The sequence below is a fragment of the Corvus moneduloides genome, chromosome 16 (genome assembly GCF_009650955.1).
Source record: "Corvus moneduloides isolate bCorMon1 chromosome 16, bCorMon1.pri, whole genome shotgun sequence".
In the NCBI taxonomy this organism is placed as follows: Eukaryota; Metazoa; Chordata; class Aves; order Passeriformes; family Corvidae; genus Corvus; species Corvus moneduloides.
This window is the reverse complement of record NC_045491.1, coordinates 5249997-5277878: the sequence shown is the minus strand read 5'-3', so window position 1 is coordinate 5277878 and position 27882 is coordinate 5249997. Positions and strand designations below refer to the sequence as shown.

The window sequence follows — 27882 nt, the reverse complement described above, 5'->3', positions numbered from 1 at the left end:
AAATGAAATTACTGAGTAACCACAGAGGATAGAATGAGCTGGTGATAAAAAACAACTTAAAACAGAAGACTTCTATCATTAAAAAAATGAAAGCAAGTATCCACCATCTACAGAAACACCCCAGCAGACTGAAATACAGACGAAGGAAAACAAATCCACATTACAAAAGTTTTTCGGTTGTGTTTTGTTTCTTTTTTTTTTTTTCTCCTTTTTTTTTTCCCCATTTTTTTTCTTTTTTTCCTTTTTTTTTTTTTTTTTTTAAATAAAAACAATCATGACAATGAAGTTTAAATGATTCGAGAGAGAAAAAACTGCCACCTTCTCCTCCTCCCCGGGTCTGAGCCATCCCGTGGCCTGACCGCTGTGGCACAGCTCGCCTCCGCCCCGGCCCAGTGCCAGCGCCTCGTCCCTCCCCGCCGTCCCGGAGCTGCCGTGGCACCCAGGTCTCTGCACTTTGCGGTCTCCTCCCAGCAGACGGTAGGGTTGGGCGAGAGCAGAGACTCTGCCTTGTTTCAAAGCGATCTGGAGCTGCCCTGGAGGGAAAGGTTCCCCACTCCCGACAGAGAGCACAGCAAACACGTCTACGAGAACAGAGGTGTCCCTTCCCGGTCCCTGCGCGACGATGCTTTCGTCTTCTCCTGCCTCCCGCCCAGCCCTCGCTTCCCACATCACGCTGCGGATGGGGAGCAACCAAAGAAAGGCCAGGCCCAGGGGAGAGGGATCCCAGCAACAGCCCCCGTGCCTCAGCGGGGTTGGGGGGACAAGCTAAGAGGAGCAGAGAAGGGAGCCCCGGCATCCAAAGTACTGCAGCAAAGAGACGCGCGGGAGGTGCGGCCGCGGGCACGCGTCCCACGCCACCGGCTCCCCACGCCGCGCTCGCCCTGGGTGTCAGGCTGGCAAGTGCAGGACGGAGAGAAAAAAAAAAAAAAACCAACAAACAAACAAAACAAAACGAACAAAAAAAAAATAAAACACAACAGAAACGAACCGAACCCCAGAGGAATGCAACGCGACAACCCCAAGCTGGAGGGCCCTCCAGGGAGGAGGGTGGAGGAGCTGGGTCTCCAACGCGATCAACAGCTTTCGGGTCATTCCTCCCTCCACGTTACCTTGCAATTCTGATCCCTCTGTGGAAGTTTAGCCAGGACATTTCATTCCCCTCCAGGTCACCACCCAGGGAGCCCTGGACTGGCAATTTCTTTTAATAAAGATTTACAGTATCAAACTTGGAAAAAAAATTATTTTTTTTCTTTTTTACGAAAAATCTGTACGATAAAATGTATATAATTATATATTTATATATATATTTCTCTCTCTTTAAATATTTCCACGTGGTCCTTATGGATATCCAATATGGATTACCTACCATGGCTATGGTATCAACAGCTTTAACAACACCCAGGCCTCTTGTTCTTTATTGAGTGACCAGAGATTTAAGTGCCTACCAGCACCAAACTAGCAATCACTAGGACAAGCCTTTGGCACCCTTCCAAGAACTGGAAAAAAAAGGAATACTTGGCCACAAGGGAAGTGCCACATAAAGATATGTTTCTCAACTCATTCCAACAGCAAGAAGACCCCACGGAACAAAGTTCGACCTCCGTCCCCTTTGGTGAGACAGGTCTGATTTCCCCGGAGGGGTGTCAAGGGCAGCCAGAGGGTGTTCCTATCTAGCCAGGAATGTTATGGAGCTCTGGAGCTGTTTTAAAGACTGGAAGCATTTGGGCATTTTCAAGTCAACTGGCCTTTTTCATTAAAGTTTTCATTTAAAGCCCCAACAGTGCCAGGAGTCTCCATTTTGCCTGTTTTTGGAGGCACCTGTAAGGTCTGGGAAAGTGTCCAATGTCTGTGAGCTGGAGAACATGAGAGGACCAGGAAATGACCGTAACATCTTTCTCTTCCTCAGCTTCTGCTGTGGGAGTCAATAACTGATACACAGGACATCGATCTGCCTGTTTGGAGATAGGGAGGGAATGGAGGAGAAATGAGGTAACACTAAGTGTCATCCAAACTCTACATGTTGGAAAATCACTTGAAGGAAACTCCCTGCTCCCCTCCAAAACACATGGATCTGGCAGGGGGAACGAGCCTTCAGGAAGCATTTCACTGACACCCTTTCTGGCTCAGTAAGGTCACGGATGTCGATGTTGGGGACTGAATGAGAACCAAGTCTGAGGTTTCTCTTTTCATTAACCTATTTCACAAAGGATCCTCCTGGGAAATCCAGAGACTCCGATGACAAGGTGAAAAAAAAAAAAAAAAGAAAAAGCAAGCTAACAACTTCTTCCAAAGACAAGTAGGGCTTCACTGAATGTCTACCAACTTACTGCCATTCAAGGCAAGACAAAGCCTCAAACAACAAATTATACTGGGTGTCAGATGCCAGTTCACTGTCCTCTTTCCAACAACGGTAGCACTTGATTATTCTCTTTCAGTCCAAACCACTTATGAATTCTCCGTGATCTTTGTTTTCTGTTCTGGAGCCCAAGTTCTCTAAGCTCTTCTCCTCATCTTAAACCTCAGCAATCTCATTCTCTTCTCACCTGCATGACAACAGGCATCGTCCATTCCACAAGTCTCTGACCTGCCCTACAAAACTCACAGTCCCTTTTCTTTCCTACTTCAAGAAGAAAAAAAACAACAAGAAAACACACGAACACCAACATAGCTATTTTTTTTTTTTTTACAGTGACCTGGAAACATTCAACATTTCATCACTGCTGTGAGACAGCAGAATCTCTCCTTTCAGCTTCCCAAATCCTGCCCACTGCCAAGCCAGAAATCCCTCTCCCAAACCACTGCTCAGAGCCAAACAAACGACTTCTCAATCCCAATTCTTCTGTCCCCTACACACGCACTGATTTTCCATCCTGCCCTCCGTGTGCCTCTCGGGATAACTCACCCCTTTGCAAGAGAAAGCATCAAGTTTCAGGGTCACATTCACACAGGTTGTCTGAACACTGAGGGTTGTTCACTGTACTCTTTGGATCCCAAATTCAGCATCTGATGTGCTATGGAGAGGGAAAGACTCTTCCAAGCTCCCATCTGACCTCCCCATAGCCCTCCTCCTCTGATCACCAAGGACTGGCGAGCGCAGCTCCCCAGCTAAGGATGCTCATTGCTAACCTACCAATGCTTTTGTCAAAGAGGAGACTCTAAATGTCTCTCCTCCTGGCTGAATGCTATTGCCCTCTAGTTACACTTCAGTGCTTTAAAAACATCCTTCCAAAATTCTCTGCACAAACCCCTTCTCATAGTGCTGATCCCAGCAGAACTGTCCCACCTTCTCTCACAGCCAATTCTGCCTCCACCAGTAATACGTGCAGCATTTTTCCTCCTCATCTCCCCTTCTCCTCCCCATCACACTGCTCTTCACAGTATTTACTGTGCCTCCCTCCCTTCAGCTTCAGGTAATCCAGGAAATGAAAGCTGCTACTTCAAGACTGTGGATCATTTGGAAGAAATAAACTGCATAAATATAACCAATTCACAGGCACACCTTTGGGAAGGAGCTATTGGGGAACTTGGGCTTGGAATAAAGGAGGCTGCAATGTAGTTTTTTTACAGGCCACACAGGTAATGGGGCATATTAAAATATGTAAAATATATATTTTTCCATATTTTAACAGCATGGATTGAAAACAAAAGGTTATTCTTAATGGGTGTGGTCAGACCCAAGCATTTATCTCCATCATCCTCCCACTCCCATCCACTCTTAGCAGGATGAAATCAAATCCAAAAAGCCTATATTCCTGCCCTCGTTAATAGTATCAGATGGAAGTGGGGAAGGTAGGGGAGACCCTTCTTACAAGGAGTAGGAGGCCACTGAAGGAAACTCTTTTTCCCATACATTCATCTCACATGATGATTTCTACGGTCCATCTGTTTCCTGGCTCTTGAGCATCATTCACGAAGACTCCGGAGGCTCCTCAGGTATCTTCTCCCAGCTGGAAAGCTGCCCACAGCTGAGAGGGGTTTGTGGAGGCGGGGGGGAAGGAGGAAGCAGATCTTGCAATTTGTACTGCATACAGAGCTCAAATCCTGGACACGAGAGGTTGATGGAGCCACTGAGTCCAGACAGAAGCAGCCAGTTAAGTTCCCTTTGTAGGAACCCTTTGGGTTTGTTTGTTTTTCTCTTTTCTTTTTTTTTTTCTTCTGTTTTTTGCACTTTTGGAAGAGACTTCTTAAAATGCCAATTCTTGACGTGACCAAGGACTCCGGAACAATGCATAAGAGCCTTATCCCCTCCCCTCTGAAAGGCTGCTAGTTCCCCCCACCGAGGGCACTAGGACGCTGCTGAAAACGGCACAGAACTGGATGAGATTTCGGCTGATTTCACGATGGTGATGACACTGGTGGTGGCAACTTTGGTCGGGGTAATAGGCCCTCGCGCCACAGTACGAGCAAAGGTCTGGAGTGCTTCGTACTTGGAGCGCAAGGCATCCAGCTCTAGCTTCATGCTGCTGTTTTCTCTGGCCAGCTTCTCCACCTCTTGCTGCAGCTCAACCCGCTGCCTCTCGAGCTCCTCTTTCTGAGTCACACGCTTGATGCGGCAGCTGGCAGCGTAGCCCCGGTTCTTCAGCGTGCGCCTCCGCTGCTTCAGACGGATGACCTCCTCTTTGGTGAGACCCCTCAGGTGCTGGTTCAGCTCCCGTACGGACATTGACACGAGTTCATCATCACTCAGCACCGGGGCATTCTCTCCTGACTCCTCCTTTACCTGCAAACACCAACAGCACAGGGGTAGCAGCAACCCGACGTGAGGGGATGCTCTGGGCAGCAGAAAGAGAAAAGGCCACCACCCCTCAGCAATGTCACAGCCCTACCTGGAAAACACCATTGATGTGCTGTGGAGAGCACAAGCTCCACTAAAACATCTGGGTTAAGCATGGCAGAGATCTGAGCACTGCAGCTGTCTGCATTTGGGTCTCCCTCTTAGGAGGGAGAAAGCAGTGAGCTTTACACACCCAATGTGAACCCAACAGCAAGATTTTCAAGGGGATAAATGTAAAGTTGGCTGAAGCCTTTTTTTGTGAAGTCCTTTGTCAGGACCTGGAATTCGTACTCAACGCTAAGATGACACCTTTTCCCAGCATTACGCTGGGACACCAGTGCAGCATCTCAAAAGCAAAATAGCTGCTTCTATGCAGGGCTTAATTCAGAATTTTGTGGCTTTTTGTTGAAGACTGTGGATTTGAGTAGTGAACAAAACCAACCATGCTTGGCTTCAAGGACAGAGCCTGATTTGGTTTTGCTGGGGCACAGGCCAGAGTGAAGTTACATGAGAAAACCACCAAGGCCTTGTCCTTTTCTCAAGCACATTTGCCACCACCATTATTTTCAGAATCACAAAATTGTTTAGGCTGAAAAAGACCTTCAGTATCCCTGAACCCAGAACTTTTAAGACACTATCCTTTTGTCTTTTCAGAGACTGCAGGACATATGGAATGAAGAGCCAAAGCACTGGAAACCAATGTTCAGTAATGCATTAACACCATCAAGCCGGTATGTCCGAGGCATTTACTGTCTCATGGATCTGGGAGACACCAGCTGAACAACTCCCTTCCCCAGTGCCTCCCAGTCCTGAGAGTAAAAGAATTTCATTTCCAAGCCTGGGAGCACTGGTTTCAGGATGCTGCCAATACTTCCTATAGTCAGAAGACTCTTAGGTAGCTGCTGGGATATGCCAACCTCCATGCCATCCCAGAGACTTCAGGCCTCTTTCTAGGTAATACCAGTGTTTTTCTATCCTAAATTTTCCTGTAGACAGTGGGAAATTGTATCAGCACCCATTTGTAAGAGTCTCTTGGAATGAAAAAGAACAGTCACGTACGAACAACATCGCACAGTTCTGTGACAGCCTCCCCAGCCACCCAGCACCACCCACTCAGCTTCTTCCCTACCTTTAATGCCTTGTTCGGTTTGGGATTAGTCGTCATAACCTGAGCACAGTCTTCCGGACAAAACTGCTCAGAAATTGCAACTGGAAAAACAAAACAAGGTTTCCAGGTTAATCTCGGAGATGAGGGCAGGAAGAAGATACCCAACACACAGTCCAAACCCCCAACTCAACCACCATTTGAAGAAATAACCACACAGTTGTTTGAAGCACCGGGATGGATTCAGATATCACTTACCCTATTCAGATAAGAGAAAGAGAAATTTGTGTTGACAAGTGCATTGCTTTTTAACACCAAGACCTCGTATTTTGCTATTAACCACACTAAGATCCAGCAGAGAAGACAGGGCAGGGAGGAAAGAAGGACACCTACACTCATCTGTAAACAAGAGTCACACTAAGCACCACGCACCACCTTGCCATGTGCCACCCCTTCCCAAGGGGAGAATGGAGCGTGGCCTCCAAGGCCCTGTCACTGTCTCACCTCCCTCTGGAGGAATCCCAGACGCTCCAAATGGCCTATTAGGGACTGAATTACGAGTTACCTCTGCTCATAAAAGGCACTGAAAAGCCACAAGACAACAACTCCCTTCATTCTCATTTTGATGATTATTAACCCGGCTCAAAATTGAGCCAGCAACCCAGAGAGAAGCTGCCTGGTTTGTAACCTGCTTCCAGCGCTGTCCCCACCCAAAGGAGACGCGACCAGAAAACCCAAACAACAGAAACAAAAGCCCCCGACAACAAAGCCAGGAAGGAGTTCACCTCTCCCAACACACCAAGACTGTTGCTTCCCAATCCTCCAGCCCCAGACCAAGAGAGCAAACCTGCTCGATATTTCTAGTGACATGGAGGCATGTCCATCGGCAGCCAGCCCGTCCCCTGCCGCGACACTGCCCTTCACTCTCACCTCAGCCAGAGACTACACCCCTCTGACCAGCGCCTTGCAGAAAATCCACCTGCCTGCACCTCCACCCAACCCCTTCACCCCATGGTGACGGCAGCACGGCGGCCCGATGGTACCTACCCCGGGAGAGGCACCGGCAGCCGTGCCACCATCACAGCCTCTGCTACGGCTCCCCAGCGGGGAGGGGGTGAGGCACCGGTGCCCCCGACGCAGGGCAGCTTCGAGGGCTGCACACCCGCGGCACCGCAGAGCGCTGCCTGTCTGGCGGGAGTCCTCTCTCTCCCCCCACCTTCTCCAGCCCAGCCCAAACCCTCCCCATTTCCACGTCTGCATCGTGTCACACATCCTAATCATTCATGAAAAATCCAGCCAAAGCATCCCAAGCATGATTCCCTTCTGATAGTTGCCATGGTGACCTTGGGAAAGTAGCCAACCCGGAGACAGTCACCATGGAAACAGAGAAGCCCAAAAGCAATAATGACTTCAGGTCATGTCTGTGCAAAGACATCACGAGGTCGTCGGAGAGTAAACAAACTCATTCATATCTGCAAACAGGGGTGGCGGGATTTGGGGGGGTGCAAAGGTGGGGCGTGGGGACCAGAGGGAGCCGGGTGGGTGAAGGTGCTGGCTCAGCCCGTGCTGCTGTCACTTGAATTTTATCAGTCAAGACACCTCATCAGCACACGACTTACGTAAAAATCAAGATGAAGAGCAGGAGGGGAAAAAAATAATCCTATAATTGCAGAGCTGCAAGATACTATCCTAGATATTAGGGAGTGTATTTAGGCGCCTCCTCTATTTTTAAGCCCGAGACAGCACAGCTCTCCATGTCTGGAGGAGGGACAAGGACAGCCGCACAGCACACAAGCCAAGATGCTCCGTGATGAATGGACCACTTACAGCAACTGGTGTGCACTGCATTTTCTAGGGCATCACCGAGTCCTTCCCTGCTCTCCTCCAGCACTGAGCCCCACCTCGGGCACACCTCCAGCCACAGCCCCTGTCTCGACAGGACAGCAGGAATGGGCAGGGCACAGGGCGGGGGGGGGCAAGTCCCAGCCCCCCGCAGCTGCCTCCGACAGACAGACGGGGATGTGCCCAACCTCTGTCTGCGTGCTCTTCAGGGCAGCATCTCCTGCGAGCACAGGCACCTCTTCAGACCCCAGCACTGCCCTTTCACCATCCATCGCTTCCCCTCCGCACCAGGCATTTGCTGCCCACCCCTACCTCCCGGCCGGAGGCGCAGACGTAGGCACTGGCAGCTGGGAGGAAGGAAAAAGCTCCTTGTCTTGGCCAACCGGTCTCGGAGTTGAGGAGCGCAGAGGCGCTGCCAGTGCGTAGAGGAAAGGGCCGGCAGCCCCCTCCCTGCAGAGGCGCAGCCGGGCCGCAGGCAGTTGGTGCCATAGTTATGCAGTGAGTCACCAGCTGTTTACAGAGTTTGAGCGCTCACATTCCCACAGCATCAGAAACTCTTCCTTCCCTCGGCGGCATCCCCCCTCCCTCGCCGCCCCCATCCCTACAAGGGAAGGGGCGCGCTGGGCGCGCTGGCCGCTCGCCGCGCTGCGAACGCCGGAAAAGGAAAGGCAAAAAGGAGGGGGAGGCCAACGACAGCCCCGTCACACCCACCAACTGCACAAAAAGCCTTTTGATCCTCACCCAGCGCGTCTTCAAAGCGTTTTCTGCGCCAGCCGATGGAAAAACTGAACGCGGCCACTTGGCTGCGCGGAGATGGAAAGAAATGTAAAATATCATGGAAAACAAGAGCCCAGGGGTGAGGTTGCCTCCAGTGGGGGTCAGCGTGAGGGCTCACCTGCCACCCCGAGCAATGCTCCGGCTCTGAGTGATGAAACCCTTCTGGTCACCTGTTGCTCCATGTCACCAAAGCAACAGCTCCTTACCCTGCACATTCCTCAGCGGACAGCACAGGCGCTCGGCACAGCGTCTTCTGCTGCACACCTGTCTCCCCCCCACACAACAAGGCACTCTGGATGGGCCAGCATCCCTCCCAGATAGGCTGGGATCCACCCTACTGCACCAGGGGCCATGGGCTGACTGACTGACATGGCCATGGCTGCTGCTGACACAGAGATTAATGAGGAGGTTCAAGGCACCAACAGGAATTGTGATGCCAGACCCTCTTAAAACAAGGATGGGAGACTGTGGGCTGGCCTGACCCGAAGGGCAAGATTTCATGGAGCAAGTAGAAACACTCAAACAGGCTCAAGTCTCACAGTCAGATATGAGTGCCAGGGAGAGTCTTATCTCTGCACTAGGTGAAGGCACAGGTGTGGCCCAGGCTCCACTCGAAACCGATACAACACCACTCGCAATCCTCATCAGCAGTCCTCCAGGGCCTTGGGTCCCATCTCCTCATCTACCAAATCCTTCCCATCAGGACTATTTGAGACTATTCAGCTACCAGCAAGAAGACACTAAAAATCAGCATGGCATCTCCCACAGTTACAAAGCAAAACCCCACAACAGAATCATAAACCACTCTGCAAACAAGCCATACCCAGCAGCGTTCCCTAAACATGCTGCACAGGGGTCTTCTGGGACCCTGCCTGCAATTTGATTATTAGAACCCTTTTAGTCTTTACCCTACTCCTGCCCTTCTTTCCTTAATTGCATTTGCTGCATCACATCTAAAATTAGGAGCTCAGCTTTTTGGAACAAGGACCGCGTTACATCCCTGCTCTGTAAGCAGTACGACACATTTCGAACGCCACATCAATAAAGCAGCAAGTAGTATTACACCAACTGTGAGGGGAAAAAGCTTTTCCAGAGCAGCTCCACGCTCGTATTTACAGCAAGTGTTTTGACTGTGGGTTACATAAAGAGCCCTTGTAATTCTGCAATAGTTACCCATTGACAGCCTTGCCAACGCCCTCTCCCTCTCTCAGACAGCTCCTATGCCTCATCCCAAAAACCTGGAGGTCTCCAGCTGACATCCTAAGCCTGACAGTCTCAGCTTCGAGCATCTAGAGATCGCTGTTCCTTCACTTTGAAAGGGAAAGGCAGCAGAAAGCCTGACTCAGGCAAAGGTCGGACAGAGCTTTCCACACAAGGCTTGCAATTAAGAAAGAAAACATGCCAGAGTGAGATTTCAGACTTTCCATGCTACAGGGCTTTCCAACCGCGTTACACATTAAGGAATTACTATAAAGTCACTGCCGACACCCGACAACTGCGGATGGACTTGAATTTTAAAAACTCTTTCTACACTGAAAGACAACCCTGGCCAGAACATGAGTGCCTGGCAGACAGCCCTGCTGGTGTTTAGCTTCCATCCTCACACACATACAGCAAACTGAAAACACGCAACCCTCACCTTCCGCTGGGCCAGCGACAACTTCCCGAGGGCAGAAAAACAGCGCAAGGTTCAAGCGGCGACGGGGATCTCTGCCATCACGTCTCAGTTCGGCACTGACAGCTATGCAGGGAATACTCTACTCTCTCCCAAATGCAGCCATTTAATTCCTAGGCAGCTGTTTAAATTTCTCGTTTATCCGCAAGTTATTCCCCGCTCCAGAGCGCTAGCCAAACGAATGTGCCTACCACGGGTAACATCTGAGCTGACAGGTGAAGGCAACTACAGATGCTTAAATCTTTGTCGCCGTGCCTCTGCCGCTCGGAGGCACGACACGGATTTCCAGCACATTGCAGCATGGTAGGCAGAGCACCATCCCTCTCCCCATCATTCAAAAAGCCATTCTCCTGCTCTGACAACCTTCACACATCCTGTAAGGCAGACTGACGCTTGTCACTCATTTGTAATGAGAGCGGGGAGGGACAGGCTGGTGGTGTGAATCAGAGAGTAGAGAAGCATATGCGAGGCAATATATTTGACATGAAGAGAGAGAAGACACAAGGAGGGGGTGAGTCACTGTTTACTGTTCTAGAGGAGCTCCACGCAGCCCTCGCCCAGCTGGCCAGCTTTCCATTTCCCTTATGGATCGGAACCAGCATCCAGCAGCAAAGAGGAGATTCAGGAACCTTCAGAGCACATTTGAGAGCTGCCAGGACACAGCTTTCAGAGGCGCTCTCTGGGGAAGTCTGGACACAGATCAGACAGTCTTCAGTGGTTTGGTAAACAACCTAGTCAGAAGCTGCACAGAGCCTGTGGTTAGGGAGCAGGGATACGGAGTACCAGGCGGGTACGCCTGTGTGACACCTCTGAAACTTCATGGAGGAGGAGGCTGAAGGGGAAAGGTATGCGACAGCCAGCCCTGGTACTGACAAGCTTACAGCACTTTTTCCATCACGTGCTTGTAAAACGCGGTGACAGAGATATACTGGAATTACACCTCAGCATCACCAGCCCAGAGATGCATCTTGCCAGCCAGACAAGCTGAGCCATCAAGCAACAAATAACTTGCTCGGACGCACAGCTGGACCCCGGGGCAGAGCTGGGATTAGGATTCCTAACTTTGCTGCTCCTGACCCCAAATGCCAGCCATTAAGTCAGAGATCTTCACTAACTGCTAATAATGGAACATAGCAGCTTCGCTATTTGGCATCCCGCAATATTGCAAAGCAGTGGGATTCACTATGCAGCCTGTCCCCCCACTCGGGAGCGCAGTGCCAGGGTAATTGCTCTCATTACTGCCTTCCCCCAGCCCTTGTGCTGATGGTCACAGAGCACTGCATCACTTGTGCTTGCTTCATGCTTGGAAGACTCTCTCCCCAAGTTTGAAGATAGCCTCAAACAATAGCTGAGACAGAAGTGGAAACTGCCTGTTCATCTCTACAGGGTGCTGAGCCTGAAACTTCCTGATAATTGAAAGTGCTAGCACTGCTCAAGTATTTCACAGCTGGATGTTTACAAAAATGATCAGCGAGCAAGCTTATCCCACAAACCCCGACTGCCGCAGGGGCCAGCGCTCCCAGCTGTCCTTTCTTCACTTCCCAAACATCTCACACAGCTAGAGATTTTCAATACCAAGTCCTGCAGCACATTCCATGCCATTAATCATCTTCCAATGTTGATGGAAATCAGAGGGTATCAAGCTGATCTGTATTTTTCCCTTTCAGGAGGCACACAGCAGTACTGAACTCCATGCTGCAACAGATTGCTGAGACGGGCGACGGCGCAGAAATGACATAAAACATGACAAAGCACGCTGTCCTTGACAGGCAAGCAGGGAGAAAAAAAAAAAAAAAAAAGCCAACACATTTCTGCCTCTGGTTCAGAAACAGTTGTTGAAGCAAGGCAAGAACCTGGCGTAATACAGCCGGGAACATTTAACAGGGCTCAAAGCCCTGTCAAGCTCAGAGCCTGCAGAAGCGGGCAGGGTGTCCTGACGGCGAGAGCCACCGTGTGCCCAACCTTGCGGCAAGATCCCCGTCGCTGCTCGCTGCCAGCCCCAGGTCCGGCAGCTCGGCCGGGCGGGAGCGGAGTTAACTCCGGGGCCGCGCAGCCCTGCGCGCTGCCATTGGGCAGCCGCGGCGTCCATCAGCCCGAGGAAGTGACTGCACGAGGAAGGCTCGAGGAAGGGCTCTTCGCAGGCAGCACCGCGGACGCACACGGAAGGACAGGGGGGGAAAAAGCGGAGGGACGCACGCTCCTTTCATCAGTGGGAAAAAATCACCAGGTAAACTCATTCGCTGCTAAAACCCCGACAGCACCCACGGCACGACGCGCCGGGCTGGGGCGTAGGGCTGCGCCCGCCACGGGGCTTACAAAAACTGTAAGTGCAAGAAAAAGGCGTGCAGCTTTTCAGGGAAACACTTTCCTCTCACTGGCTCCCTCCACCTTCCGCAGTCCCAGCTCAGCTTTAGGCACGCTGGCAAAGGAGGGGGCGGCCAGGTGAAAGCGAAAATGGAGGCCTTTCCCTTTTCTGTAACAACTTTGCCCAAAGGGGGCTCGTTCCTAATTTGAGACCTCATGGCCTGCTTTCAGCAGAATCTATAAAATAAATCCTCCACGGAACAACCCACGAGGGAGGGGAGCGGGCTCTCAGCCCGAGGAAGAGGAGGAGGAAGGAAACAGACCCTGACACACTGTGAGAGTTCGGAGATCTCAGTTCCCGTCGCTCGTGGCCTGGATGTTTCCCCACCTCATGCCGCTGCCGTCACGGGAAGCTTGAAGAGGTTCCCCCCACCCACCTCCTCACTTCTGATTAAATCCCCAAACCGTCCCGCGCCCACCAGACAGTCACGCGGCAGTGCCCGCTCCCGGAATGTCACCGTCCCCTTTCCTCCCACCGCCAGTCCCTGGGCGGCCGCGGAGCACCCCGTTTCCAGGGCGGCCCCATGCACACGCATCCCTCCCTCCCCACAGACTCCGGGACCAGCCCGAACAAACCACGCACCTCTCCCTCCTTCGACCCAACCAGCATCTGTGCTCAGCAGAGATAAGCCCCCCACCAGCCGCATCCCTGACCCCGAGCCCATCCGACGGGCAGCAACGCGCCCGCCTGGCGTTTCCCGGTGGCGGCTGCTCCTGCCCGATAACCCTGGGCGGAGAGCGGATCACGAAGCCGCCACCACGCCCGGCCACCGCCGCGGCCACGCTGCCCGGCCCCGGCTGCGCCCCGGCTCCCTCCGTACTACAAAAGCTGCTATTTTTAGTCGGCGGAGCGCGCGGCGTCACAACAGGTTTCCTCACATGTATTTTAAGAGCCATTCAAAGGCAGAGGCAGGCAGCGCGCTCATCCTCGGGGGGAAGAAAAATAACAACAAGAGACAGGGACGCATCGCCCCGGCAAACGCCCAGGGGACCCCCAGCCCCATGTCCTCGACGGCGCGGAGGTGCTGCCAGCCCCGTCCCACGGGGGTTGAGCGGTGCCGGCTCCGCGCTGGTGCGAGGTGACAGGGAAGATGTGATCGCGGGGCCGTCGCGCCCCCACCCCCCGGGGGCTTCGGGGACCGCTCGGCGGGGGCGGGCGGCACTCCCCGAGCCCCCTCCCGCTCCCTCACGGCGGGGACGCCGCCGCCCGCCCCTCGCCCCTCGCCGGGCCCCACGTGCGCGCCCGGCCCGGCCCGGCCCGGTGCGAGGGGCGGCGGCACCACGTGCCCGGCGCGGTGGTGACTCAGCACTTTTACCTCCGCCGCCCCGCCCGCCCGCGCCCAACCGGACCCGACCGGACCGAGCGGGACCGAGGCCGGACCGGGCCGAGCCGAGCCGCCCCTTCCCCCGCCATCGAGCGGCAACGCGCGGCCACCCCCCCTTCCCGGCTCCGACCCACCCCCCCGCCCCCGCCCCCTCCGCGCCGCGCCCGGGCGGCTCCTCACCTGCGTGCCGTCGGGAGCGCCCCGTGGCGGGGGCGGCAGCGGCGGCGGCGGGGGCGCGGGGGCGGCGGCGGGGGCGCTGCGCGGCTCCCTCCTCCCTCCCTGCCAGCGAGTCCCGCGGACAACAACAAGCGCGGGGCGGCCGCCTCCCCCCCGCCGCGCCGCCGACCAACCAGCGCCCCCGCCGCTTCCGGCATGGCGCGTCACCGCGCGCGTCACCGCCCGGCCCGCCCCGCCCGCCGCGTCACCGCCCGGGACCGCCCGCGCGGTTCATTCATGGGGAAGGGCGCGGGACGGGCGCGGCGCCGCTGCCGGCACGTAGTCGCCCCCCTTCGTCCTCGTCCCCATCCCCTTCCTCATCCCCATCCTTGTTCTCATCCTGATCCTCAAGCCTATCTTCATCCCCGTCTTTCTCCTCATCCTCACCCTGATCTTCGTTCCTGTTTTATGCCCCTTTCATCCCTATCCTCATCCCCGTCGCCTCTACACCAGTCCCCGTGCCCCCACCCCGCTGCGAGGCTCACCCCTTTCCGACAGCTGCCGCCAACCCGGATCAGCCCCGATGGATGGCCGGGGGTTTTGCACCCTCACACGCGGGTGCGTTTTATAGAATCATAGAACGGTTGGTTAGGGAGGGACCTTAAAGCTCAACGCGTTTCAACCTCCCTGCCACGGGCAGGGACACCTTCCACTAGACGAGGTTGTTCCAAACCCCATCCAAATTGGCCTTGAACACCTCCAAGGATGTGGCATCCATAACTTCTCTGGGCAACCCGTGCCAGTGCCTCACCCCCCTCACGGAAAAGAATTTCTTCCTCGCATCTGATCTAAACCTGTTCTCTGTCAGTTTAAAGCCATTACTCCTTGTCCTGTCACCACATGCCCTGGCCAAAAGTCCAGGCTTTCTTGCAGGCTCCCTTCAGATAGGGAAAGACAGCAGTAAGATCTCCCTGGAGCCCTCTCTGGTCTGGGCTGAGCAATCCCAATTCTCTCCACCTTTCCTCATAGGAGAGGTGCTCCATCCCTCTAATCAACTTTGTGGCCTCCTCTGGACTCACTCCAACAGCTCCATGTCCTTCCTGTGCTGAGGACCCCAGAGCTGGACACAGCACAGCAGATGGGGCCTCATCAGAGCAGAGGGGTAGAATCACTTCCCTTGACCTGCTGGCCACTCTGCTTTTGATGCAGCCCAGGACATATTTGGCTTTCTGGGCTTCAAGAGGCTCATATCCAGCCTCTCATCCACCAGCACCCCCAAGTCCTTGGAAGGGCTGCTCTTGATCTGTTCATCACCCAGTCTGGATTGGTACCAGGGACTAGCTACCCAGACTCAGGTGCAGCACCAGTACCTGGCCTTGTTGCAGGGCAAACAATGGTGGGAAAATGTGTCCTGGGCATCCCAAGACTTTTGAGAGGACTCAGTTGTTCCCTGGGCTCCTTCAGGTGGCCACTGGCCAGCCTTGTCCTCCTCCACCAGCTGTGGACCAGTCTTTGCCCAGCACTGCCTATCCTGGAGCCCCCTGCACACTGAAGCAGGGCCAAATCTTGCCCAGGGCTGGATCTTCAACTCAATCTTTGCATTTTCCTCATGCACTTGTGTGAGCTGCTAAACACATCACCCTGACCCCAATGGTCAAATTTTGGACCCCAGGATCACCAACAATGTTGATAGTGCATCAAAAAATGTAGTAACACGGGCAGTTGACTAAACCCAACTGCCTTCATCTCAACTGGGCTCCTTTTGATTTCTTTGTGTCCGTAATGATATTAGAAAGTCTGTGTAAGCCCAGTGCAATTTGTGCTTTCTAGCCTTGGAGCCAAATATTGGAGCATCTCTAAGGGCCATAGCTGAGGCTTTGAGTAAGATCCCATCTTTCCCTGCTCCCTTTGAACAACACGAGCTGCAAAACATGGGGAGTCTCATGTCTGGCATAACCCTCTGGATCCGGGCAGCCAGAGCAAGGTTTAGGCAAATGCACCTCCCTGATGTTAAGAAATCCCTGTTTATCGTTGGAACTGAGCTAATGAGGTTGGCTAAAGCTCCCAAGTGGTGGCATGAAGCTGCTGCCCAGTGTAGCTGCAACAGCTTTGGCCTTCACCTCTCCCAGATTTGCAGATACTGGTTGAAATCCTGCACTGGGTGCTGGGACACGGTGAGCCAAGGGTTGGAGGACAGATTTCAGCCGTCCTTGTGGTCTCCACTGATACCTCTGAGGTTTGTCTCCAGGTCTCCTTTCCACCCAGGAAGGTTCTGCTGGCTCAGAGAGCTAAGCCAAGCAAGGAGAGGGATGCTGGTTGTGGGAGCCTTTGGGGCCACTGATGTCCCCAACACAGCCACCTGCCCCTGTGCTCTCTCTGAGTGGTGATAACCAAGATGGCCAGAGCCATCCTAAATCATCCAAGGTTTATCCCTGAGACATCAATGAGATGGTGGTCCTCAAGGGCAGGAGGGATGGGCTGGCTGCATCCTGGATGGGGGTTTTGCCCTCTGTGGTGATAGCCCCACACCAGAACTGAGGTATTTCCCCCTATTTTTGCAAGAACATGGGGTCTGAGAGATCACATATGGCAGTAGGGGAGCGGCTGTCTCACCTGGAATTCTGTTTCTGGGTGAATTGCCCTGTTCACAACAGGTTAGTTTTCGTTTTCATTCCCCAGGGGAAGTATCTCTGCTCCAAAGGTCTGTTTTCGTTCACTGCTGAACTTTAGACTACGGTGGCCTTCAACAGTAAACAAGGAGCAACTCTCCAGTCCCTTAAAAAGTGGGAAAGCCTGTGCAGTACACACACTTGTTAAGCAAATCAAGAGGAGTGCATGGGAGACAGGACCCCTGGTGAGAACTTGGATGGATGAAGGGCGGTGTTCTGGGATATGTGGGTTTTTGTGAGTCTGGCCCACCTGCTGTGTGCTCAAAACACGCCCAGCATCACGATTCCCTGAAACCTGTGCGGGGATAAAGTGCTCTCACCCTACAAGGGGGCACAGAGGCGCTCGTTCCCTGCATTTTAACACCCCGCGTGCATCAGCTGGGGAAAAACCTAAAAAGCCGCTGACCTCCCATGCTCTCCACCCTTGAACAGCACTGAGCGTAGACACAAATACTAAAAACAAAATTGAAAAAGCACACACAACGCGGACGGGCGAGCGGAGGAGGGGATGCGTGTGGGGATGCGCTGCTACTAGAGAGGCGCGGTAGGAGCCGGCCGGGCGGCTCGTCGGGTGTTTACGGCGGAGCTGCAGCGCCGGGAGCGCTGCCCGCCCGCTGCCGCTGCCCGCCCGCTGCCGCTGCCCGCCCGCTGCCGCTGCCGCTGCCCGCCCGCTGCCCGCAGCCACAATGTCAAGAGGAGACACGTGTATGTAAGCGCCGGCACGGCCGGAGCGGGGCCCGCAGGCGGGCAGGGGCTGCCGGGGCGCGCCGCCCCCCGTGCCCGCCCGGGTTCGCCCCGGCTGTGTGTCCCCCCCCGCCCCGGCCGGCCCCGAGCCCCCCGTGCGTGTGCCGGTGGCGCGCCCCGGTCCCCGGGGTTCGCGGGGACACGGCGGGTGGGCGCTGCCTCCCCGGAGCCGCCCCGGCGTGGGGAAGCGGCGGGCGGGTTGCATAAGGCGGAGGCGCTGCCGCTCGGGGAGGTTCGCGGCCAGGCCCCGGCGGGTTGAGCCGTCGTGGTGGTCGAGCTGGGGGAGCGCTGCTGGGGGATAAACCTGTTTGTGGGGGATTAGAGCCGTTTTCTGAGTCTTTGCAGGGAGCAGGGTGAGGGGAGCAGGGTCTGAGTGAGAGTGAGGAGACGGAGAGAAGAAAGTTGTGTCGCTTTTTTAAGGTGCTGAGATTGCTCCCTGCAAACTCATCAGGAAGATGAGGGTCCTCCTTTGCTTAGAGTCGAGGAGGTGTTTGCTTGAGAGGTTATTAGAATCAGCTTTTATCAGTGGAAAGCAAGGACTAATGGCATATTCCCAGCCATCCCCGGGTCTAAAACCTCTGAGTCAGGGCTTTGGATGATGATGACAGAGGATGCTCGAAGAGGACGCTCGGAGCAGAAGATGCTCAGAGCAGAGACCACTCCACACCTTGGAGCCGCAGCTCTCAGCACCCCAGCTCTGTTCCTACAGGCAGAGCAAGCTCGGTTTTGGTTGCACCTTCCCCAGAAACACTGCAGCCCATGGATTCAGACCTGAGAAAAACTCCTTGAGAGGCCACTCTGCCACCTCCCAAAAGCAGATGGTGCTTTGTTCCCTGGGTCCGGTGGACAGTCGGGTGTCAGCATCTCCCCACACTTAGCAGGGTCAGGACCACCTGACTTTGGCAAAGCCCTCCTTTGCTGAGTTTGCTGGGTGCATCTTGGCCAAAGATGCAGATGTGATGCTGCAGGGTGCTGAGGCAGGCAGGCTCTGCCCGAGCCACAGGCATCAGGAGAGGGGGAAGCTGTCCTTGAGACCTGGGCAAGCTCTCCCCCTCTGTCTCCTTCACACCTGCCACCATCTCCCCTTCCATCCAGCCCCAGGACAATGAAGTCATACCAGAAGCTGACAACAACACAGCCAGCAGCATGCCGGGTAGAAGAGGAAGGGGCTGCCCCGCTGCCCACCGGCCGAGGGAAGCTGGCCCGGTGGTGGGTGGGCAGCGGGCTGCTGGTGGTCGCTGTGCTGCTGAGCACCACCACTGTCTGGGTGCTGCGCCAAGTATCGGGAAGCTGGCTCGGACCCACGCCACCCCCGAAATGTCTCCTGGTTCCTGAGAGCCGTCGCTTTGACTGCTACCCCGAGCAGCAGGTGGTGGTGACCCAGGAGCTCTGTGAAAACCGAGGGTGCTGCTTCATCCAGACTCCCCCACCAGCAGAGGGCAAGCGGGGGGTGCCCTGGTGCTTCTATCCCCCTGACTTCCCCAGCTACACCCTGGAGAGCCTCAACCAGACAGCGCTGGGCATGGCGGGGTTGCTGGTGCGAAGGGAGAAGGCCTATTACCCCCGGGACATCGAGAGGTTGAGGCTGGATGTGGAGTTTGAGACAGACACGCGGCTGCACATCAAGGTGAGTTTCCTGCTGGCTGCTCTCAAGAGCCTGTGACTGTGCTCCTGACCCCTGCACCTGTCATCCCATAGGTGACCATCCCTTGCTTGGACCAAGCCTGGAATCCGTTGTGCTTCAGGCATGGCTGTGTGGGGCAAAATGAGCATCTCCAGCCCTTTGCCCTCTTGCTTTGCTGGTCTTTAAAGCACTTTTTCTCCCTTTTGCAGATAACAGATGCAGCCAACCCACGCTATGAGGTTCCCCTCGATGTTCCCCGGGTGATGAAGAGAGCGGAAAACCCCATCTACAGTCTGAACTTCTCCCGGGACCCCTTTGGGGTGCTGCTGCAGCGCAAGGCGACAGGGACAGTGCTGTAAGAACACACCTCCTGCTCACGCTGTGGCAGGTGGGGAGAAGCTTATCCCACCCTAGGCAGGCTCCAGCATGCTTCCCAAAGGTTTTTCATTAGGAAAACCCATGCTGTGAGATCTCCAGCCAATTATTACTCTTTGTCTTGCGTCTTTTGAGCGGTGCTCACATGGGGATGTGGCAGCTATGGCCACGGCAGAGCTGTGTGGGATCAGCACCTCTCCAAAAACTTCCCAGTACGCTGATTCCTCCCCAGGTCCTACAGAAGCCAAACATTGTGTAGGTCCTGGCACATCACTGATAAGTGACCTGGTGGCTCAGGAAAATGGCCAGAGAACAATTGTGGCTTTCTCCTCTCCCTGCTTTTGGGTTTCCTCAGCTGTCCAAGTTATAGGGACACCCACAGCTCCAGGCTTTATGTGGAAAAGGACTGTGGGTGACTTTGCTGTGCAGCTTCTGTCACCTCCACAGCTTTGCCCACACTAAGTTGGTGGTGAGCACCAACAGCTGGGCAATGTCTGGCCAGTGTGTTTTGGGATCCCATCCTTTCCTCCTCCTTCCCATTTGCTGGTGGCTGTGGTCCATCCTGTACTTGGGAGCTGCTTACCAGTGACAGCAGGCTGAGAAACCCCATGGCCATATCACCTTGGTGGTTAGTAATAACGTGGGTGGAAACTTCTGTGTCAAAGGGGAGGCTGTGCTGTGCTGGGACAGGCTGGGTTGGGCTAAGGCTATGCCTTGTGTCCAGCCAGACCCGACTTTGCTCCTGGACCAAGGTGTTGGGGCTGGATGCAGGGTGGGATGTGCTGCTGGACTGCCCCTTGAGATGCTTTGAGGGCCAAGAGATCAATTATTGATGGATAAATGGATCCTAATGAGTCCCAGAATCCTCTCTTGACTCTCTCTTCCTTGGTGTCACCCTGGCAGGCTCAACACCACCGTGGCCCCCTTGATCTTTGCTGACCAGTTTCTCCAGATATCCACATCACTCCCATCCAAGTTCCTCTATGGGCTGGGGGAGCACCGTGGCAGCTTCCTGCACAGCCTGGACTGGAACACCCTCACACTGTGGGCCCGCGATGTCTCTCCCACGGTACATCTGCCCTCTCCCCGTGGGGGTGCAGGGGGTGAGGACAGGGGTGTCACTCTCCTGTGCTTTGGACAAACCCTGGGAAAACACGTCAGGGGAGGGCAGCAGCACTGGGAGAGGCTGGGGATGGTCGAGGCTGAGGGGCAGGTATGTGCCAGGGAAGATTTCAAAGCAATTGCAAAATGCTCTTGGCACTCCAAGGGCACTGGGTGTTTCCGCTCCACCCTACTCCTCGTGCAATGTGTTGTGGTGAGGCAGGAGGTTTCCCCCTCACCCAGCCCAGCTCAGTAGCAACCCCTGAGCTGAAGGAAGAAGCAGCTTCCCATAGCCTTAAGCAGCAGCCCCAAACCTGTCCTCATTCCCTGCCTTATGCTCTGGAGGAGTGACAGATGCCTGGTTAGGTGGTGACAGCATATGCAGCTCAGGGTCGTTTATTCACCTTCAGTGACATGGGGCTCTCCTGCTTTGCCCTCTCTGCTGTCCTACCTGGCACCTTCTCCTTGCAGGAATCATTCAACCTGTACGGCGCTCACCCCTTCTACCTGCTGATGGAGGAGGGTGGAGATGCTCATGGAGTTTTCCTCCTCAACAGCAACGCCATGGGTAGGTGTCTAGGGGACCCCCGGGCCAGCTTGTCTCTGGTGAAGGACCTGGCAGATTGGGACAGATGGGAGCTGCTCGAGTGGCCAGTTTGGGAACTTGGGGCGAGAGGAAGCCATAAAAGGGAAAGATGTGGTTTGATGGCTCCGTTATTGAGCGCAGCCATCTGTTTCCTGGCTACGGCGAGGCTCTTTAGCAACTGCCGAGCAGTTTAACCACACGCCCAGCTGCCGAGTTGCCGTCAGGAAAGCAAGTCCCTTGCATGCAGGTCCATGCCCATTCCCCCTCCACCGAGATGTCCTCGCCCCCAGGCCTGGTGGTGGGGCACGGCTCGGGTGCAGCTGGGGAATGCCGTCTGTCGCCCGCGCTCTTCCCAGCTGTGCTGCGCCAGCTGCGGCCATGGGATCTGCCCGTGTGTGCCAGCTGATAACACAGCAGCTCCTGCGGGCTCCTGCCGTGTTGGGGGCGGCACCAGGACCACCCGTCCCTCCCTGCAGCTGCTGCTTGCAGCCAGCTGGGACGATGCTGCTCACACCAGGGCTCCAGCAGCTCCAGCTGCGCTCGGCTCTGTTGCAGTGATGCTGCCAAGGAGGAGCTCCTGTGAGATGCAGCCACCTGAGCTGAGGTGCAAAAGCTCCTCCATGTGAAAAGCCCTTCCTAGGAAAGGCCTTGCTCCCCCATGCTTGCTTGTACGAGTAGCTCTAGATTCACTTAGGAGGGGATTTTGGAGGAGGACATGAAGGAAAGCACTGCACTTAAGTGCTTAGTCTTCGTCCAGCAGTGGAAGCTGGCACAGATTTGAGCTTAAAGAGCAGATTTTCAAGATAGCATAAATGAATGATCTCTCTGGGCTGTGATGATTTAAGCTTCCAGACATCCATTTGGCATCTGCTGAGTGCAAGGCAGGGATTTCTCTATTCCCCTGAGCTTTGCCTGTGGTGCTGCCTGGGCCCCATCGTGGGGGCTGAGGTCTGGGGGTTGCTCCCCAGTTGTCACTAGCTTTTTCTCTTCTCCTTCCCACTCAAAGAGGTGGCCCTGCAGCCTGCTCCAGGCCTGACCTGGAGGACCATTGGAGGGGTGCTGGATTTTTACATCTTTCTGGGGCCCGATCCCAACATGGTCATCCAGCAGTACCAGCAGGTGATAGGTGAGTGCTCACACCCCAACACAGCTATCTGTAGGCACCTTCCCCATGCCCACACCTTGTCTCACCCCAGCTTCACCACCATCCCCAACCCTCCCAGCTGGGGAGGGATCAGCAGCCCCCAGCCATCCCATCCCCAGCCCTTCCAGCACACTGTGGTCAGTGATTACCTTTTATCCTCCCTCTCCCCTTACCTTCTAATCCTTTTGAGATGCTGCTGTCATCTTGGGAAACCCCATCCCTGCTCCCACTGTCCCCCTGCAGGTTTCCCAGCCATGCCGCCCCTCTGGGCCCTCGGCTTCCACCTCTGCCGCTGGGGCTACAGATCCAGCAATGAGACCTGGCAGACCGTGAGAGCCATGAGGAACTACCAGATCCCCCAGGTAACCCCTCGGGCCTGTGGGGCAGGGGATCCAGTCTCCATCACCCATTCCTGAGTCTCCTTCCCGCAGGATGCGCAGTGGAATGACATCGATTACATGGACGGGTACCGGGACTTCACCTTGGATTCCCAGAAGTTTGCCTCCCTCCCCTCGCTGGTGCAAGACCTCCACAAACATGGGCAGCACTACGTTATGATCTTGGTATTCCCCCTCCTCTCCCACTGTGCTGTCTTTGCTGCAGAGCTGGGATGTGAGACAGGGGTGTAAGGGATGCTCATGGTCCCAGCTGGTCATCCCCAGCCCTGGGGATTTTTGAAGAAGGCCAGTTCCCAGTGCTGGTCAGGCAGCTGGAAACTGCCACTGGAAATGCCCCTAGTGCAGGGACCGTGGAAACACGGGCCAAGTTCTTGTGCTCTGCTCCTGCCTTTCTGTGGTTGCAAGGATGACCCTGACCCCTGTGAGAGAAGGAATGGAGGAACTGTGGGTCAGGCAGTTTAACTTGTGGGTGCTCAGCTCAGGTGCCCTCACATCCCCAGAAGTGCTGGGATCTTGTGACCTGGCTGTGATGCTCCTTCTTCCATCTACAAGAAGTGAGGGCACGGGTTCTGCTTGCTGGGGGCAGTGGGGACCAGCAGGTCCTTGCAGGGGAAAGTTGGATTTCCTCCTCATTGAACTCTCTGTGGCAGCCCAAGCCTGTCCATGACCTGACATTTCTTGCATGAGCACAAGATTTCTTGTATTTGTCCCCCCCTCCCCAAAATGCTGTAACAGGTCCTGGGGACTTGCAGAAGTGGCATTTTAGAAAACATGCCTGGAAGTGTTGAAGCAAGTTTCTCTTCCCCTTGGGGGGAAACAGCCGCTGTGTGTGGGCTCTGGCTGACCCTGTCTGGGTTCTCTGTGAATCACACCGGTCTGGCCAGGGTAAGGAGCCACAGCCTGCCTGGGGTGGCACTAACCCTCTGCTCTGTCCCCAGGATCCTGGCATCAGCAGCACCAGCCCTCACGGCTCCTATTGGCCTTTTGATGAAGGCTTGAGACGGGGCTTGTTCCTCAACACCACACAAGGGCAGCCACTCATCGGGCAGGTGAGGAGCTCCAGGGGGAAATCCCAGCCCCGTGGGTTGTGCAGTACCAGGGTTGGGATTTCATCACAATGGAGGGAAAGTCGAGTGGCCAAGGGACTTCTCTGGGATAATTGCCAGAGCCTGGCTCAGCCCTTATCCTCATGTGTCACCTCCTGGTGTCTTCACCAGCCCTGGGAGCCAGCCCCTGCTCAGCAGATGAGCCTGTGGAAGTCATATGAGCTTAACAGAGTCAGCAGTGCTGCCTAAGGCTGGTCATCTGATTTCTCTCCCTTCCTGTTTCTGGGGTGAGGGGAGGTTGTCTGTGATGGACGACATGCCTCCAGATCTGCTCTGCAGCTGTTCCCTCCCACTTTGACCCCCCTGGCTGTTTCCTCCCACTTGCTGTCCCTCGCCATCTCCAAGGAGGGGTATTTTGATATAGCCTAAAAACATGGGGGAAAATGAATCGGCTAAAATTCCTGGAATGAGGCAAAGCACAGAGAAATCCTTACTTTTCCCTGATGTGTTCTTGGTGAGGTGATATTAGGCCTTGTGCAAGCGGGGGCAGAGCAGCTGCTCCATCAGCTGCCACTGCCCATGGACTGTGGGGGCTCCGCAGCACCTGGTCCTCCTGGTACCATGGAGGTAGGAGGGATGCTGTGTGTGTGTAGCATCCAGGACTCGAAGCATTGGCTGGGTTTCTGTCTCATTGCCTGTTTCACCCCCAGAAGAAATCCCTGGCATGCTGTGGTACCCTGTTCCCCATGGCAGCTCCCCACAAATCCCCTGCTTGCTGAACCCGTGCATTTGTGCTGTCCCCACAGGTCTGGCCTGGTTTCACTGCCTTCGCAGACTTTTCCAACCCAGACACACACCAGTGGTGGCTGGAGAACCTGCAGCACTTCTATGCCCACGTGCCCTTTGACGGCCTCTGGATCGTAAGTCCCTCCTTGCCCTTGGGTTGCTCCCTGCCCAGCTCATGCCCAGTGTGTGTCCTGGCAGGACTGTCCCTCAAATACAGCTTTTCCAGGTCTATCCACTAATCCCCAAAACCACACCCTTGAAACTGCTCCACAATTTTCTTTGCTTAGGACATGAATGAGCCATCCAACTTCATGGATGGGTCTGAGGATGGCTGCCCCCCGGGAGACTTCGACAGCCCACCCTACAATCCGGGTAAGGAGGCTGTGCTGGTAGGTACTGTGTGCTTTGAGAGCGCTGCCAACTGAGTGTGGTGGGGAAAACAATTTCTAAGAGACACTGTGTCTCTTTTACACCCTGAATGTCTCCATCCCTACTTGCATGTGCCAGTATCCGTGCTTAAGCCATGCACATTTGTTAGCGCCATGCCAGGGTGCAGGATGGGGCCATCTGCATGAGCTTTCAGCACTGGGTTGGCACTGACAGCTGGTTCCTGTGGGAGGGTTGACCCAGAGCCAGCAAGTCTGGGGAGTCCACGTCCCCTGCATCCCACCACCACTGGGTCCAGCTGAGCTCTCCCTCCTGGCAGCCGTGCTGGGCGATTCCCTCTCTGCAAAGACGGTGTGTGCCTCAGCAAAGCAGAAAGCCTCGGTGCACTACAACCTCCACAACCTCTACGGGCTGATGGAAGCCAAAGCCACAGCAAGGTACCTGAGCATCCTGCTTCCTGGCAGCCTGGGGATGGGTTGGGACAAAATCCTTCTCAGAGCTGAGTAGGAAAAAGATGCGGATTTGAGTGCCTGATCTGAAGGGGAGGAGCTCTGGCTGCTCACAGCCTCCAGGATGGGAATAACCCAGGAGAAGAAGGGAGATGACACTGCCCTGGGAGGGATGGGTGGATGCGGCTGGTCCTGGAGCCATGCCTTTCCCATACTGCTCAGGCTGACCCTCCGCCCCTCTGCCAGGGGGGAATTCTTCCTTGATTGCTGTGGGATAAAGCAAACACCTGGCGGGCTGCTCTTACCTTCTGCCCCCAACTCTCCCTGTTGTTTTCCAGCGCTTTAGTCCAGATCCGGGCGAAGCGCCCCTTCGTCATCTCCCGCTCCACCTTCCCCAGCCAGGGCCGGTACTCAGGGCACTGGCTGGGTGACAACCGGAGCCAGTGGAAGGACATGTATTACTCCATTCCAGGTGGGTGGCACAGACCCCCTATCAGCACGCCGAGAGCTTTCTGCTTGTTTGGAGATGTCTCTAAAACTGTGCCCTGCTGACTGTCCCTGCCCTCAGGGCTGCTGAGCTTCAGCCTCTTTGGCATCCCGCTGGTCGGGGCGGACATCTGCGGCTTCTCCGGCAGCACCTCGGAGGAGCTGTGCACCCGCTGGATGCAGCTCGGTGCCTTCTACCCCTTCGCTCGCAACCACAACACCCAGAACGAGAAGGTCCAGGACAGTGTGGCTGGTGGGAGGTGTCCTAGGGGTGGGATGCAGGATATGGGATGTGGAGTGGGGGATGCAGGAGGTGGGGTTGGGGGTGGGACAGCTGCTGACTCCCTGCATCTCCCGCAGGCCCAGGACCCAACGGCGTTCAGCCCCGCAGCCAGGACGGCCATGAAGGACGTGCTGCTGACACGCTACTCCCTCCTGCCCTTCCTCTACACCCTTTTCCACCATGCCCACCTGCAAGGGGACACTGTTGCCCGGCCCTTGTTCTTTGAGTAAGACCATCCCCACCGGGAGCTGGGGAGACGCGTGGGCTGAATCACGGAGAAGCGGCCGATCGAGCGGCATCTCCGTCCTGCCACAGGTTCCCTTGGGATGTGGCCACATGGGAGCTGGACAGGCAGTTCCTGTGGGGCCGGAGCCTGCTGGTAACACCGGTGCTGGAGCCTGGGGTGGACTCAGTCACAGGTTATGTCCCCCAAGGCATGTGGTATGACTTCTACACGGTGAGGAGCATCACAGCATTTGGCTGGGGGCCGGGTGATCCCTGCTTGACCCTCTTGGGGCTGTGGGTGGGAGGCCCTGGCTGAGCCCAGCAAGCCCTGATGGAGGAAGGGGCGGGGATGGCTGCTCCGCAGACCCGTGTCTGAGCCCTGGTCCCTCACACCCACGTCTCTCGCCGCCTGCCCAGGGCTCCTCAGTGAACAGCAGTGGGGAGATGTTGAAGATGTCAGCCCCTCTGGAGCACCTCAACCTGCACATCCGGGAAGGTTCCGTCCTGCCCACCCAGGTGAGTCTCACCTCCCTGGGCGCTGTCCACAGCGCATATGTGTCCCCCAGCACCTCAAGTCCTGGACCCCCATGCAAATGGCCCTACAGAATCCATGTCTTTGAACCCCAGAAACCAGGAACCACCACGGAGGTGACCCGAGGGAACCCCCTGCGTCTCATCGTGGCCTTGTCCTCACATGCCACTGCATGGGGGGACCTTTTCTGGGATGATGGCGAGAGCTTGGACACCTTCGAGCAAGGCAACTACTCCTACGTGGTGTTCAATGTCACACAGGTGGGATTTGGTAGGGAGGGCAGGAGTGGGGGGTCCCGTGGCACCTGATCACCTTGAGCTCATGCTGTCCTTTCCTACAGAACATCTTCACCTCCACCGTACTCCATGCCAGCACTGAGGCCACCAAGGTCACCATTGGCACACTGAGCATCTTTGGGGTGCAGAAGCCACCCAGCAAGGTCCTCCTGAACGGCCAGGAGAAACCCTTTTCCTACCTGGACAACCAGGTATGGCCCCATTTCAGGGTGCCCTTTCCTGGGTGGGGGTTCCCATCCTGAGGGTCTCCACCCCTCCTCCTCCAGGGTCACAGTGTGGCCAAAGAGGGGGGTGAGGACTCTGTGTGGCTCTCCTGCCATAACAGGGTTTAGGGGAAAGCGTTCTCCAGTTCCCTCCTGCCAAGGCTGTACCCCAGAATGTCTCCTCTCCTCCCACAGGTTCTCACCGTGAGTGACCTTGGCATCAGCCTCAGCCAGGGCTTCTCCCTGCAGTGGCTGTGAGCAGGGGGCCGTGGGGTGACCCCCACCTCACCAGGACCACCCACCCGGGAGATGCTGGATGCTCCAGCCCCTGAAGCCAGGATGCTGCCATGGAGGGGGCACTGGGAACTGTCACCTGCTGCTGCGTGTCCCCCTCCAGCACAGCTGGGGACAGGGGGTGTGGGATGGGGGCTTGGCTGACGGGTGCCCCGTGCACGGTCCTGGGTGGGTGGTGCGGGTGGAGGTGGGGGTACCTGCGGTCCCTGCTGCAATAAAGGCATGTGGAGAGCTTG

The 27882-nt window shown here is 55.5% G+C and overlaps 2 protein-coding genes across 8 annotated transcripts; one reads left to right on the top strand and one right to left on the bottom strand.

Annotated features, from left to right (window-relative positions):
* Positions 1-208: 208 nt before the first annotated feature.
* MAFK (MAF bZIP transcription factor K) lies at positions 209-14189 on the bottom strand. 5 transcript variants are annotated; one of them, XM_032126511.1, is made up of 3 exons: positions 14043-14189; positions 5904-5983; positions 209-4720 (listed from the first exon to the last, which is right to left on the bottom strand). In XM_032126511.1, the coding sequence occupies exons 2-3, from the start codon at positions 5937-5939 to the stop codon at positions 4286-4288; spliced, it is 471 nt and encodes a 156-aa protein (XP_031982402.1). In that variant the 5' UTR covers positions 5940-5983; positions 14043-14189; the 3' UTR covers positions 209-4285. The 5 variants fall into 5 exon arrangements, with proteins under 5 accessions (XP_031982402.1, XP_031982405.1, XP_031982403.1 ...); XM_032126514.1 differs by lacking the exon at positions 14043-14189 and adding an exon at positions 13417-13440; XM_032126512.1 differs by lacking the exon at positions 14043-14189 and adding an exon at positions 10138-10518.
* Positions 12272-27882, top strand: LOC116452251 (lysosomal alpha-glucosidase-like). 3 transcript variants are annotated; one of them, XM_032126505.1, is made up of 21 exons: positions 12272-12400; positions 16698-16872; positions 18527-19058; positions 19265-19410; positions 20334-20499; positions 21003-21099; positions 22124-22243; positions 22505-22623; positions 22693-22824; positions 23598-23708; positions 24512-24625; positions 24779-24863; positions 25198-25315; positions 25666-25799; positions 25896-26047; positions 26174-26322; positions 26412-26553; positions 26739-26837; positions 26949-27113; positions 27194-27340; positions 27548-27882. In XM_032126505.1, exons 3-21 carry the CDS (start codon positions 18537-18539, stop codon positions 27608-27610), a joined length of 2781 nt encoding a protein of 926 aa, XP_031982396.1. In that variant the 5' UTR covers positions 12272-12400; positions 16698-16872; positions 18527-18536; the 3' UTR covers positions 27611-27882. The 3 variants fall into 3 exon arrangements, with proteins under 3 accessions (XP_031982396.1, XP_031982395.1, XP_031982394.1); XM_032126504.1 differs by lacking the exon at positions 16698-16872; XM_032126503.1 differs by lacking the exons at positions 12272-12400; positions 16698-16872 and adding an exon at positions 17278-17392.